The sequence below is a fragment of the Bos indicus genome, chromosome 4 (genome assembly GCF_029378745.1).
Source record: "Bos indicus isolate NIAB-ARS_2022 breed Sahiwal x Tharparkar chromosome 4, NIAB-ARS_B.indTharparkar_mat_pri_1.0, whole genome shotgun sequence".
Taxonomy (NCBI): domain Eukaryota; kingdom Metazoa; phylum Chordata; class Mammalia; order Artiodactyla; family Bovidae; genus Bos; species Bos indicus.
This window is the reverse complement of record NC_091763.1, coordinates 85,830,071-85,843,017: the sequence shown is the minus strand read 5'-3', so window position 1 is coordinate 85,843,017 and position 12,947 is coordinate 85,830,071. Positions and strand designations below refer to the sequence as shown.

Here is a 12,947-nt window from a genome sequence, read left to right as displayed (position 1 = left end):
TAATAAAGGGAAGAGTGAGGAAAAAAGCCCATTTGAAATCTCCTCTGTCCTCTGGGTGTGGCCAGCAGGGAAGGTTTACTGCTTAATATGAAAGTCAACTTTCTGGCTGATACTTTGCAAAGGTCAGGCAAGTCCTACAGTGCTATAAAAAAGTTAATTTCCTGTTCCATTTTGCCTGAAGCATCTGTGCAGTTTGGCTAAATTAATGCTAGATTTTCCACCAGGGAAGAACCAGACTTAGGGCTGAAACTATTGGAATACCGGTATACTTCCTATTGCTTGTTAAAGAAACAGTGAAACTCAATTGTGCTTAGTTACTCAATCCAACTCTTTGCAACCCCATGGACTATAGCCCACCAGGCTCCTCTATCCATGGGGATTCTCCAGGCAAGAATACTGGAGTGGGTTGCCATGACTTTCTCCAAGGGATCTTCCATGTATCCAATCCAGGTCTCCGGCATTGCAGGCAGATTCTTTACTGTCTGAGTCGCCAGTTATGACAACACAATGCTAGACTTCTAGTGGCATTCTGAAGCATAACTGTATAACCTGACATTTGTAGAGCACACAATACGTATAACTTTTTAATGAAAAAAAGGACTATTTCTGGTATTCACAGTTATGTTGCATATACGTGCATTCTTTTCCCTCAAGACGCGCCAAATGCAATGAAAATATTTTCATGACGTTATACTTTGGGATATGTTAAATTAATTGAACAAAGAGACCATGAGACGGAGGTGACTAATGCTGCGGCGGTCTATATGAGCAGATCAAAGTGGAGGTTTTGAAACTGACACTTAAGGACAACCAGTCACAAGCAGCAAAGAAGGTTTTAAGCTACAGCCAATCTACAACGTCCTTGCTCTGCTTCTACATTTTCTCTGTAGTAGTTTCTCCCTGGATTCTTGCCCTCCAAGTGCTCCTAACCACTTCCGGTTTGGCACTGCCCAGATGGAATCAAGTTTTGCTCAGACTCTAAATTTTTCAGTATGCTTCAGTTTGCATGCATGCCTGCTTAATCACTTCAGTCGTGTCTGACTCTTTGCGACATCATGGGCTGTGTAGCCTGCTAGGCTCCTCTGTCCATGGGATTCTCCAGGCAAGAATACTGGAGTGGGTTGCCATGCCTGCCCCCAGGGCATCTTCCTGACCCAGCGATCGAACTGGAGTCTCCATCTCCTGCACTGCAGGCAGATTCTTTACCACTGAGCCATTGCGGAAGCCCCATCCTTCAGTTTATCGTTTAACAAATATGATAATGTCTATTCCCCTGCCTTTTATAATCTCAGTGTTTTCCAAAGCATTCTGCCTAATTTGATCAGGTAATATCTGTGTAACAGGCATTTCCATCTGCAAGCCTCAGTCCAGGAAAATGAAACCTCCAAAAGTCAGTTATCTAAGGTCATTTAACTTTTCAGCATAGGTACTGGGTCCCTGGGCTTCGCTGGTGGCTCAGTGGTCAAGAATCTGCCTGTCAATGCAGGAAACTCTGCTTTAAACTCTGGGTCAGGAAGATCCCCTGTAGGAATAAATGGCAACCCACTTGAGTATTCTTGCCTGGGAAATCCCATGGACAGAGGCACCTGGTGGGCTACAGTCCGGGGTCACAGAGTCATAAGTCAGCCACTGAGGACGCTCGCGCTGGGTTCCCATCTCCGTGTGTCCTCTTTCTCCTGGAGACGGTGCGGGGAGAGGAGGGGGTACAGCACGATTTGCCTCAGATACACAGACCTTTAACAGTTGTTCAGGAGGTTTCCAGAAATCTGCACTACCAGCCCCAAACCATCTACTTTTTCTTATGTCAAAACAAACAAGAAACACCAGGATCCTGGAGCAATATTACTATTCAAATAAATTCTCCTTTCTTCCCCTAGATTGTCATCAGGCTTTTTTCCCTGCCTGAATCTCCCAGCCTGAAGTGCTGTTCTTCCCCAGATCCTTGTCTTAGTCATAGTCATAATACACTTGGGCAGCAGATAAGAGTTTCTTTTTGTCAAGATCAGGTGTGAAGTATGTTCTAAGAAATTGGTTATAAAAAGAATTAAAATGTCAAAATTTATAAATAATTTACACTTTGTAAACCAGGGGACGTGAGTTGCATTCCCACTGTTTGCAAGCAAACACTTTCTTGAGTGGGAGAAGAAGGCAGTATTGTGCAGAACCCTGGAAAACCAGTGGAATGTGTCTGCATTTGACTGCACTGAGAGGGTCAAAAGAGAAAAGTGACAGACAGTTAGCATACAACATGCTGCTTTAAACATTTGCCTAAGCAGATATAACGGAGAAAGAACATAGGGTGAGGATCAAAAATATGTACTATATAGGAAACAAATAAATTTAAAGTGCTTATTTTTGAGGTCAGAGCTTAAACACAGCTTCTTATGGGGGCAGGAAGAACACCAATGTTTAATGAATGCCAACTCTGATTAGCCACCACGCTTGCTGTTTTCAAACACGTATTCAGTTTTCACTAGTAAGGTTTAGTTAGCCTCATTTTCCCAATGACAACATTGAGAGTTTAAAATCTAGGTAAAATGTGTCTGTGTGTGATTGCTAGTAAATGACACAGCTGGAATTTGAACCAATGTGGAGGAAAGCCCATGCTCGTTCCACAACATCCTGATGCTCTAATAGACTGCGTATTCAACATAGTAAACAGGTATGGGGTTAGGAACCTTGCTGAGGACAGTCAGGCCTGTTCTCCCCAGGAATATTCAGAGTCTCCAAGTCTCCCCCTTAGAGAGTTCTTCTGACTGGGCGGCAGTATAAACAGACTGGTGGGGGTTCCTATTCAGAGTCCTCAAGTAAGGATTAGCAAAATCAAATGGAGTCTTATTTCAGAGCACACTGATAGGGCCCATTCTGTACCCTCAAGTCTATGTGCTCTTTTAATTATTACTTTGGTTCATCTCTTAAGTACCCATAGCCTCTGTTAGTGAATTTAATTGAAAGTTCAACATTTTTTTTCATTAATATCCTTATCTATAACAAAATCTCAATACATCTTTTATCAATATGTTCCTTTTTTAACCGTGTGTCAGATAACCAGGATATTTTGTTTTGCTTGTTGAACCCATCTCTCTAAAGTACAAAAGTTGACAGAGGACTTTTACCTTGCAGATTGCCAACTTTGGTATAGTTTTTGTTACAGAACATAATTTCTATTTTAGAACATGAGCTCATTCTTTTGGTGAGAATGGCTCCCTAGAAAAAATAACCAAAGGAAATCAAAGGGAAAAATAAAACCAAAACATTCCTTTCACCCCAAAGGCCACAGACTCAAAGTTGATCATATGAAGCACTTTTTATAATGTCACAGTGTATCGCAGAGGTTTCCATTTCAGAGAGTTTAAGCTTATGTGAGTTTCCAATTCCATTGGAACAAGAAACAGAATTGCTTACAGGGAGAAAGAGGCAGAGGCTATTGCTGCTATTGTGAAAAAACAAGAGAGAATGACACCTATAAACTGATTGATTCCTTGATTCAAATGAAATTTAACAAACTTGCTTAAATATAAGCTTCATCAAGACTTCAATAAAGTTTGTCTAACATAAGCAAAATTCACAATTGCATAAAATCCTCTCAGTATGAACAATTTTTAAAATTTCATTGTAAAAATTTGACATAGCTCTAATCAACTATCTCAGAGAAATCCACAAACATTAAATGCTCATCACTAGCCCAACCAATTCTAGGAAAATCACATATCTATTAGTATGCTGACAACATCTCCTGAGAGCCTCCAATACATAGACCTCTCTATTTAGATGCCATCAGCACGATTTTAGAATATTTACATCTAAATCTATTTAAAATATAAAAACATGTAAAAGAAAAAGCTCAATTTTGGAGAAAATCAATCTGTTAAAAAATGGAAATTGCTTGAGACAAAGAGGTGAAATGATGGTGACAGAGAAGTGAAGAGGGTTGGGTATAGTTAGCGAGCATACAGGTTGCTAACATTTCTTTTTTTAACTTACGATAGATACTTTTTATGCTTTTGAACCGTGGTCTTGGAGAAGACTCTTGAGGGTCCCTTGGACTGCAAGGAGATCAAACCAGTCAATCCTAAAGGAAATCAGTCCTGAATATTGGAAGGACTGATGCTGAAGCTGAAACTCCAATCCTTTGGCGACCTGATGCGAAGAACTGACTCATTGGAAAGACCCTGATGCTGGGAAAGATAGAAGGCAGGAGGAGAAGGGGACAACAGAGGATGAGATGGTTGGATATGGCATCACCAACGTGATGGACATGAGTTTGAGCAAGCTCTGGGAGTTGGTAATGGACAGAGAAGTCTGGCATACTGCAGGCCGTGGGATCGCAAAGAGTCAGACCGACTGAGATACTCGAGGATATTTATTTACAGGAGAAGAATCCCAAAGAGATAAATGAGCTGAAAAGAACAAGAGAGAAGAACAAGAGAGACAGGTGATAACTGATGAAGAAATTCAATTAGCAAAATGGCAAGACCATTATACCAGGCGAAAGTGCAAGAAATGTACAGAAAGGACTTCAAGAGATACTGGTACAGGAAAAAGATGGAGTGAAGGATCCGAGAGTTCAGCAAAGGAAAAAAGAAAGAGGAGGAGTTCCTCTCATTTCCTGGCCTCTGCTTTAATGAGGACTGTCTCTGACCCTCCAACTCATGATTCATTTATTTATTCATTCATTGACCACATATTTATTCAGTGCGCATTACATGTCAGATACTGTTTTGGCACCCAGGATGTAGCAATAAACCAGTCAAATAAAGCCCTTGCTCTTAAGGAACTTATATTCTATGGAGGGAGACAGACAGTAAACAAATACATATTTATTCAGGGTCAAAATCTTAACTGCTTTCCCCTACTGTACACCCAATTCATCTCTCCACATCCTCAGCTCTAACATGTGGTTAATGCTAGCCTCGTAAACTTAAAAAAAAAAAAAAAAAAATTCAGCTCAAACTGCAGACCTTGCTTAGAGATAAGCAGGCTTGACTCTGAGTAACATATCAGCCTCCCTAGGTTTCCTCTTGATTCTGAAGGCTCATTCTACTGTGAAAAGGCAATAGCTGAGAGGCTGGAGAACAGGGAGAGAAACTCAGCAAGGCTTTTCTCTCAGACTCTCCTTACTCATGTTCATTACAGCAATAACTCTGCTCACCTACTTTGGGAAGGCCAAATGTTAGGGTCTATAGAAACTACTGCTGCTGCTGCTGCTGCTAAGTCACATCAGTTGTGTCCGACTCCGTGCGACCCCATAGATGGCAGCCCAGCAGGCTCCTCCCTGGGATTCTCCAGGCAAGAACACTGGAGTGGGTTGCCATTTCCTTCTCCAATGCATGAAAGTGAAAAGTGAAAGCGAAGTCGCTCAGTCATGTCCAACTCTTAGCGACCCCATGGACTGTAGCCTACTAGGCTCCTCCATCAATGGAATTCTCCAGGCAAGAGTACTGGAGTCGGGTGCTATTGCCTTCTCCAATAGAAACTACAGAGATGGGTAAATCCTTAAGAAGATTCAATAATAATTATTCTGATAGTTAACACTAACCGAGTACTTCCTACTTGCCAGATACCTCAAGCGCTTCACATGTTTTCTCTCATTTAAGCCTCTTGTTAGCCTTGTAAGATGGGTGATAATATATACATTTTCAGGGTAGGAAACAAAATACTGAAGAGATCAAGAAATGTTCCCAAGGGAGCAAAGTAATCAGTGCTACTGATTCAACTTGAGAGCTCATGGGCTGAACCCATTCTGCCTCCCCCATTTTATCAGTTTCCTAGGACTGCCTGTTCAAAGTACTACACGCTGAGTGGCTTAAAGCAAAAGAACATTCAGTTCAGTCGCTCAGTCGAGTCTGACTCTTTGCGACCCCAAGAATCGAAGCACGCCAGGCCTCCCTGTCCATCACCATCTCCTGGAGTTCACTCAAACTCACGTCCATCGAGTCGGTGATGCCATCCAGCCAGTATTGTCTCACAATTCTGGAGGCTAGAAATCAGAAACCTAGGTGTTAGCAGCACCATGCCCCACCCCCTTGAAACATGCAGAGGAATCCTTTCTGGCCTCTTCCAAGCATCTGGTGGTTTGTTGGCAATCTTTGGGATGCCTTGGCTTGCGATTGCATGACTGTCATCTCTGAGTCAGCGTCCCAATTGGTCTGCCTGCCTTCAGTTCAGTCCCCTCCAGTCCATTCTGCAGTGTGCATTCTGGAGTAGTCTGTCTAAACCTAAGTCTAATCATACCACATTTTGCTTTTCATTCTTTCGGGGTTCCCTGTTACCTTCAGGAGAGAATCTAGATTCCGTATCATACCCTCATTTCCAACATCTAGACATCTAGACCCTGCTGAACTCTCTACCTCATCAATTTGCCTTCTTGCTCTGCTTCCCTTAACACATTACACACACACGCACACACACACAGAGAGGCTAATTTCTTCTTTGCGCATGCAGTGTTTACTTTTCTTTCTCTACCCTTTATAGTTCCCTCTCATCTTTCAAAATATAGTCTTAAAGTTATGGGTTTCCTGACATTCTATTTATTTATTTGTCTATCTCACAGTGCCTTATATTGGGTTGGCTAAAAGTTCATTTGGGTTTTTCCATTACATCTTATGGGAAGACCCAAATGAACTTATTGATCAACTCAATAATTCTGTATCACCAGTACCTGGCACAGTGTCTGGCACAAATAAACTGCCCAACAAATATTTACTAAATGAATAATAAAATAAATGAATGAATAAGTGAATGAATGAATGAAAGGGATGAGAAGGAAACAAGCTAAAGAAAGGTTTATTTTTCCCCACCCCCAGTGGGAGAGGAGAGTTCTTAGTGAAATAGTTATAAACATCTCATTTAAAGAAAGTGATGTCATTTCCCAAGAGTGGGTACATATTTAGAAATTCTGTGTAGATTTCAAAAAGCAAAATTAGCACAAATATTGGATCAGACACTAGATCACTCTGCCTCACGTACTCTTCCAGTGGCCATTTTGCATGCCACTGTTGTGATCATAAAGCTGTGGGACACTTCACCCCCGTGGCCATCACAGACCTAGAAACTCCTATGCACAGTACAGATTGAAAGGGAAGGGACCACTCCAATTTTTCCCTGGTGGCACTGCAGTCACGGAAGCCCTGACCACCCCCCCAACCCATGGCCGCCCAGAGAGTCAAGGCAACACTACTTAGAAGTAGCATGGGACCAATTCTAACAAAATAAAAGACAGAAGAAAGAAAACTGGAGAGACAGATAAATTGCTTGTCCTTCCTGCCCTTTTCCCCTGGTGCCTGTTCTGGGATGTAATAGTTTAAAATGGCCTGTCTGGAAATCTCCAAATAATTCACCCACTTGTATTTGCTCTCCTTCTTCCTTTATTTCCCCTTCTCTCATGTCCCTGGGATTGTACCAACCTATAAAATGTTAGCATCTAAGTGTTTGCCATGGGCTCTGTTTCTGGGCTATACAAGAAATTTTTAGAAATTTTCAGATGTTAGATATATCATGTATTATGAGGAACACAAGCAGATTAAACAAAAAAGTATTTACAGTGAAAACATTCATTTACATTGGTTTATGGTGGGACACTGGGACAGTAGTTGTAGGGAACAGTCGCTACAGAAAGAATAAAGAAGAAATGGAGAATGAAGAATCAAGCGACAGAGAAGTAGTCAGTCTCCTTGTGTAGAATCAACAAGAGATAATCAGAAACACATGGCTATGGTGAGTACAAATATATTCCCCAAACAGCTAAGTTTCCATTAAAGGAGCAGATACCAAGGAGATTTTCTTCCATTGTGTCTGTTTATAACTTAATGTGGTCCCTATGTTATGAGATATTGAAGTATTAGATTCCAGGAAAATGAAGAAATCCATTGAGTGACCTATTTCAGTGAAGATAACTGAAACTGTCTTCAGTTTGTACATTACATTGAAATAATTTTAAGAAACAGCACAAGCAATGAATGTTGAGAGAAAACCCAGAAGAAATGACACAAATACATCTGCTTAGCAAGGCTCTTTGGAAGCTCAAATGGAAAAAAAGAATTAAAATTTGGCCAGAAGAGCATTTCCTCACTATGGAAAGTTGGCATATTCTATATACCATGATCTCAATCTGTACCGAAAACGGTTTTAGACATTGAACCAGATCCCAGTTAGAAAGGTGTAAAGAGCACAGTCACTCACCTTTAAATATTTGCTACTGCAGAACCTTCTATTACTTGGCAGATAAAGCACAAAAGTTTCTCTCTGAGAAACAACTACAACCAAATCGACTGGGAAATACTTATTGCTTATTCATGAAAGTATGAAAACTATGATTCGAGAAGTACTCTGTGAGTATACTTTGGTTTTAGACTGTTTATGCCTGCAGACACTACAGCATTCATTGAAACACTTTTTACAAATGTTCTCAAGTGGATTCTTTCAGATTTTTTTTTTTTCCTTTTTCAGATTTATAAACTCAGACCCAACTTACACTTCCGGAAGGGGCAGTTTAAATGCACTTTAAAGTTTAAATGGTCTGCTTCTTAAGCATTTCTTATTTCCTAGTATTTCTTTCGGTCTGAATATCTGAAGGGGATTGTAGTTTCTCCCACATAGACAACCACACATACATGTACACACAATTCTTTGCATAAAATGCTTGGGTTTGGCAGACATCTTATGCCTCCAAATACTTTCTGGAATCTGTGAACCTTAGGTCAAAGCCAGATGTTTTAGGTGACTTTAATAATCACCTAAAGATGGACGGAGTCAAGTAAGAGAAAGCCCTAGTAATGTGAATATTTTGGTTTGACAATAAAATAACAAACCCCAAAATTTATAGCTAGAAACAATGCTTCTTCTAAATAATGCCTCAAAAGCTATATTTTAGGTCTTGTGGGAAAATCTAGGTAGCTAGCGTTTCATCAGTTATCTTTTTAATGAGCTTCTTAAGTAGCTGTTTTTGAGACGGATTTATGTATAGACTCCAAAGACATTTCTTTCTTCATTTTAGCCATCTGATAGAATATTTAATCTTCAAAAAGGGATTATTATGTGATTCTTTTCTGGGACATATATTGCAAGGAGAACTCATTTATATTTAACTAACCTCCACATGACACTTTCTGGCTCTAAACCAATGGTTGGCCCAAGTAAAGTCGAAAATAGAGGTACACAGCGAATGTTTGGAAATTCAGTTTTCATATCGATTGAGCTTCTGAACTGTAACTGTGATTTCAGAATCTTGCTTATAGTTAAAATATTTAAGACTGTGGAAAAAAAAGCATCATGTGTTAAGCATTTTTAGTGAAGAACATTCTAGAGTGAATGTTTTACACCAGCAGCCAATAAGTTTCAGATGGTTTATAAGTGGCAGAAGGTCCAAAGCTAAAATGGAATTTTCTGTGACAGCCTACAAATAACAGTTAACATATGCCTAAGTTACAGGCAACAGCAGGAGTCCATTGTAAAGTCAAGTAGTGAGAAAGAAAGGCTGCAAATTAATGAGTAAAAACCTTTTTATCCAAATTCTTAGCAAAAAATTTAAGCACTTAAAGAGCAAAACCATCTCAAATATTTTTAAAGAAATTACACTCATTGGAAACAAACAAGAAGTGACTTTCAAAGTCAAAGTTTATACCCATCATGAATTTGATGTGTTAAAAACACAAATAAGGGTTATGTTAATGATGATATAAATGAATAAAAAACACAAATTCTTCAATTATTTTAGAGAATTTAATATTTGATTCACACTTGCCTTTGAAGTTTCATCTAGATGTGTTCCTAGTTTTATTATTTGCTTTTTTGGTCATATTTCTGGACACTGCTGATAAAATAAAGTCACTCAAACGTTTTCAAATTTTCTTTGTCAAATCTGATATTATCTTGCATTTCATTTAGTTCTTTCAGCTGTGGTTTCACAAACTGTTATTAGAGCTTTGAATTTACTTTTATTTAGAGAATCAGCACTGCAATAGGGACTAGATGAATGTACCATGTCATAATGCTTGCCTAAACTGCCTTGAGTGTCATCATACCTACATTACCAACCTTAAAGGATTATACGTCTGAAATGAAATATGTGAAATGTTTTTTTTTTTAAATTTTTTGTCAACAACATTTTCTCTTTTTAATTTTCAAAATTCTTTTTAGTGTGAAAGTTTTTTGGTGTTAGCAATGATGGTAGCAATAAGTTGATATTTGACAAGAAATTCTGCTCCAAACAATAACCATGATCATAGAATCTACCTAGCTCTACACATGTAAGCTATTGCTTACAGATTCCTAAATTATCTTACTACACTACCTGCTGTAGTATAGAAATCAGTGATTTTGTTATCATGAATATTTGTGCCTGTTTTCTGTTTTACGCTGGTTTGTTTTCATTTTACTAACAGGCACAAACAGAGTGGTATAGTAAAAGAAAAACTCTGTGTACTTCCTTGTGCCTTGTATTTTATCCACACTTAACAAAGTAAGATTAGTAAAGTTAATTAGGATAGTATAAATATAAAATAATCTGTATTTTCCTAATTTTATAAGCAATAAAATGCACTGTGTCAATTCTTTTGAAGAAACCTATTACACTATTATATTGCTATAGAAATGTGCTCAGCAATGATAAATAGACATAACCAATTAGAAAATGTAATTTTGGAGTAACTTGGAGTCTATAATGGTCCGGCCATTCATACAGACTACCTTGAGAAAAGAGACAGTCAATCTTTGCCAAGTTTTATGAATCTTTGATTTATGTTCCCAAACTGTAAATCTTCAGATCTCTTAGAACCCCAATTTTTAAAAAGAATTCACATCACCCCTATCCCCTCCAAATGGTCTATTTCATTTAGCCGAAATGAAGTGAAATTCTGAGAGATAAGATAATGACCAGGACTCTCCGGAAGTAAAAAAAGAAGCTGAAGCTAGCATGTGTTTCACTGTCAGAAGGTCACTCTCTGGGCTGTGTATACTCTGGATCCTTTTCAGACCTCATGGAGGTTAATTTTAGTCTTACAGAAGGAACAGAGAGAAGCAGACTGCTATCTTTGCTGAAAATGTCAAGGCTAAGCTTATGTCCAGCCTTACCTTTCCAATTTCCTGTGCAATGTCAGAGAGAAGGAAGCACTGCTTGTCCAGGAAGAATTCTTTGGTGCATCTGCTTGCTTGGGTTTTGGTGGGTGTGTTTGGGGCAGCCCCGGGGCCAGCAGCTGCAAGCTTCTTTGTCCCCCAGAGTGTCAGAGTCTGGTAGAAGAGACAGATTGCCACCACCAAGCCCACCAAGAAGGGCCGGGAGCAAAATCGCCGACGACAGAGGAACATTAGACGACAGATCATGACCAGTTTAGCTTCACTTGGCCCCTGTCCACGTTGCCGGAAAAGTCATAGCAGCTATTTTTTGTCAGCATGAAAAAGACCAAACTGTCTTCTTTTTCCACAACTTTAAATCACATCAAGATAGCGCCATCTCCACTTAAAAAAACTTTCCGAAGCATCCTGCCAAAGAATCATAGATCCCAAACGCCTGAGGCGGTTAGTAAGAGCCCTTCCATGGAGGACAGTAAAAAGTGGCCGGCCTGGCTTTAAAAAAAAAAAAAAAAAAAAGACATCAAAATAATAATAGTTGTAACTAATAACCTGAGCGTACCCCAGGCTGCCAAACTGTTGCTTCTGGTAATGTCTTACTTTTCACAACATCTTTAAACTCACAGTAAAAGCTTCACAGGAAAAGAGAAACAACACCAAAGTAAATCTGGAGGCTAAAAACAGCCCCAGAGAACGCAATAGGTTTAAACCAAAGTGCCTGTTGCACAGCTGGAGGCAAGCCAGCTCGCCTTAACAGTTCCTCATTTTTCCTCCGGTTTTAAAGCAGTGCCGCTTTCAGTCTTTCTTGTTTCTTAACTGTTTCTTTCCCTTCATTCCGTTTTAAATTGCCACTTTCCTCTAAGCCTTCGAGGCTTTTGACAGAAAAAGGGAATACACGGTCTGAATGGACATGGTTATCATCCTCAGGGTTTGGCTTGTATTTGTTTCATTCCGTTTCAAGTTCAAAGTTCTCTGTACTTACTCAGTTTTCATCCTTTTAGTCAGGAAAAAAAAAAAAAGTTTCCACGATCCCCTAATGGATGGCTGACCAAAACCACTCGGAAGGAAACACCCAGTCGTATGATTCCAATTCATCTCCCACCCACGGACACACGCGCGCGCAGACACACAGACCCGCACGGGCGCGCTGGCCGCGCTCGAGGCTAGGATCCCGGAGCCGGAGGAGCGGGGAGCCCGGCCCGCGGGGAGCCAGCCCCCGGCCGGCGAGAAGGCGGGGCTAAGGCCCGGGCTCCCGGGTCCCGGGCGGGGGTGGGAGGGTTGGGGGGGCTGCCGGAGCGCTCTATGAGCCCCGCATCTGAGACGCCTGGCTTCCCCAGACTGGAAGCAACATTGCTCATTTCCCCCTGAAATGTGGCTGATCACCCAGAGCTGCAGAATTTTAAATATATATTTGATGTCTGTCCCCTTATGTAATTTATTTTCCCTAATCCAGCACTGGAAAAACAAGTAGGCTTTCATCAACTGATGACAAAGGTCGAGGCGAAGTGTAAACAGACTCGGTGCGTGAGTTGAGAGGATCTTCACTTGAAGGAACTGCGGTCACTGCTATGGGGATAAGAGGGTCACGGGTACTGTCTGGATCTCAGCACGTGAAAGTCTGTTTTATGCACTGATTCCACTGGAAATTATCTATGATCTTTTTTTCTGCTCTGAACCCAACTCCTATCACATCATTACTCCTCTCCTGGGCTAAACTGAATCTTTAATTGCCTGACACTGGGTTCCCCTAAGGACTGGATTGTAGCTGACATTCGTAACTTTTGCTCAGCAGAAAGGGGTACACAGCGGGCTTTGTCTAGAAGTCAACTCAGTCTAATGCTATACAGAGTGCCACAAGGAACCTTTAGCAGGGCAAGTCT

The 12,947-nt window shown here is 40.4% G+C and overlaps 1 protein-coding gene across 6 annotated transcripts in view; it reads right to left on the bottom strand.

Annotated features, from left to right (window-relative positions):
- Positions 1–12,287, bottom strand: part of CPED1 (cadherin like and PC-esterase domain containing 1) — a 328,209-nt gene extending 315,922 nt beyond the window's left edge. For 2 of the 6 annotated variants that reach the window (XR_011566295.1, XM_070788065.1), the window contains exon 1: positions 11,071–12,287. Coding sequence is in view for 4 of the 6 variants with exons in the window: in XM_070788065.1 (XP_070644166.1) it covers positions 11,071–11,319 (249 nt within the window). In the remaining 2 variants the exon portion in view is untranslated. The remainder of the gene's footprint in view (positions 1–11,070) is intronic. The other 4 variants (XM_070788062.1, XM_070788061.1, XM_070788064.1 and 1 more) reach the window with 4 other exon arrangements.
- Between the last annotated feature and the right edge of the window lie 660 nt (positions 12,288–12,947).